We start from the raw sequence: 2,004 nt of genomic DNA on the forward strand, positions 1-2,004 counted from the left end.
TGAGAGTTCTTTTCTGGCATTTGTGTTTAATCATCAATTCCATCTTTTCTTTGGTTAGGTCTACCTCTGTTGGTTCAAAGGACAATTGCAAGGACGATTGTGCTTCAGGAAATAGTAGGAAAAGGTAGATTTGGTGAGGTGTGGCATGGAAGATGGTGTGGGGAAGATGTGGCTGTGAAAATATTCTCCTCCAGAGATGAAAGATCTTGGTTTCGTGAGGCAGAAATTTACCAGACGGTCATGCTGCGACATGAAAACATCCTTGGTTTCATTGCTGCTGACAACAAAGGTATTTCCAATCTAATTGTGTTCAACAAGTGAAAAAATGTTGTCTAGTATCAGATAAGAAATTAAATTCATCTCTTTGTTTTAATAAAGTCTATATGAAAGTCTAATTTGTATAAAATCCTTTCCTCTTTCCCACAGATAAATGTACGTAACCATACAATGAAGCAGGGCAAATGAGTGATAGGAAATCATGATGTCCAGATAGCCAGGGTGGTGCTTAAAATGTTTGCTGACTTGTTTGGTGCAGGAACCAACTAATCAGAACAGAAGCCTCAACTGGAGCAGAATCCTGGAGAACTCTGCCGTGCTAGGTTTTATCCCATTAGATGCTGCTTGGTCATGAAGAGATATGGAGGCATCTGGATGTCTAGGGCAAAGGAGTATCATTGGGAGTTTTTGTTTGTTTTTTTGAGACAGAGTCTCGCTATGTTGCCCAGGCTGGAGTGCAGTGGCACGATCTCACCTCACTGGAACCTCCGCCTCCTGGGTTCAAGCGATTCTCCTGCCTCAGCCTCCCAAGTAGTCCCAAGTAGCTGGAACTACAGGCACCTGCCACCACACCTGGCTAATTTTTGTATTTTTAGTGGAGACAGGGTTTTCACTATGTTGGCCAGTCTGGTCTTGAACTCCTGACCTCGTTATCCGCCCTCCTCGGCCTCCCAAAGTGCTGGATTTGCAGGCTTGAGCCACTGCGCCCAGCCCAGGAGTTTTGAATAGCAGCTGTTTACCAACCAGGACAGAAATATTTCAATATTTTAATAACCAGTACAGACATACCAATTAATACTAGCTGAATGCTCAACTTTGTTAGGGCTGTATTTTTCATCTGTATAACAGCTTTCATCTTCAAGACTCAAAATTTCTGAAAATATTCTCTTTTGATTGTATTGGAATGGTGGCAAGCAAGACACTTTTAGTGAACTTTTCTGTGAACGTTACTTTGTGCACAATTTGTGTCTTGAGACCACCATTAACGGTGCCATGTAGTGTTTGTTATTTTTTGAGTTTCATGAAGCAAGTCAGAGCATCAGCTTTCTGATATTTAAAATACCTACGCTTGTATAATCACAGATTGGATATAAAATTCATTGATTATCTATGCTTTTACTCTTCTTTTTTACGCAATTGTTATTTAACTGTTCATTAGTGCCCCAATAGGTAACAAAAGTGAGGAAAACTTGATTCAGTCGGCTTTTAAACCTTAACTCTGGTTAGTAATACTCAGGAAGAACTTTGGTAGAGTCGAGGTTGTAACCCCAGTCTAAAAAAGGGTTAAGACAAATTATCTATGAATGTCAAGGATCCACCATTGCCTGTGAAAATTCAGAATCTATAGTCAATTTTATCTAATATAAACTTAATCATAAAAGTATTCATTATTACTTGGATGGAAAAAGAGAGGCTTAGCATTTAGCATACATTTTGGCCATAATTATGTTTGTTGATGATTTGCCATTTCTGATTTGCTAAGGAGAAACGGGGTAAAGGCAAGACGGCTAACAAAAAAAGTTCTTTCCAGATTTGTAACTACATATACTTTGAAACTGTATCCAGATCATTGAGGAGACATTTCTCATTTAGCTGTTAAGAATGTTTTCTTTTCCCTCCTAATCTTGAGCTGAACTGCCTGCTGGTTGGATTAAGCAGCAACTCTGTCAAAGCAGTTATGACTGTACATGGATCATCTTCATGGGCTAGTTTAATCATGATGTTTAT

The 2,004-nt window shown here is 39.2% G+C and overlaps 1 protein-coding gene across 4 annotated transcripts in view; it reads left to right on the top strand.

The window, feature by feature from the left end:
• Window positions 1–2,004, top strand: part of ACVR1C (activin A receptor, type IC) — a 113,391-nt gene that overhangs the window by 79,061 nt on the left and 32,326 nt on the right. For 3 of the 4 annotated variants that reach the window (XM_011991828.1, XM_011991845.1, XM_011991836.1), the window contains one exon: window positions 59–289. The exons of the other annotated variant lie outside the window; for it this stretch is intronic. In XM_011991828.1, the coding sequence (XP_011847218.1) occupies window positions 59–289 (231 nt within the window). The remainder of the gene's footprint in view (window positions 1–58; window positions 290–2,004) is intronic. 4 annotated transcript variants of the gene reach the window in all.

This window comes from Mandrillus leucophaeus, unplaced genomic scaffold (assembly GCF_000951045.1).
Source record: "Mandrillus leucophaeus isolate KB7577 unplaced genomic scaffold, Mleu.le_1.0 Scaffold110, whole genome shotgun sequence".
Taxonomy (NCBI): domain Eukaryota; kingdom Metazoa; phylum Chordata; class Mammalia; order Primates; family Cercopithecidae; genus Mandrillus; species Mandrillus leucophaeus.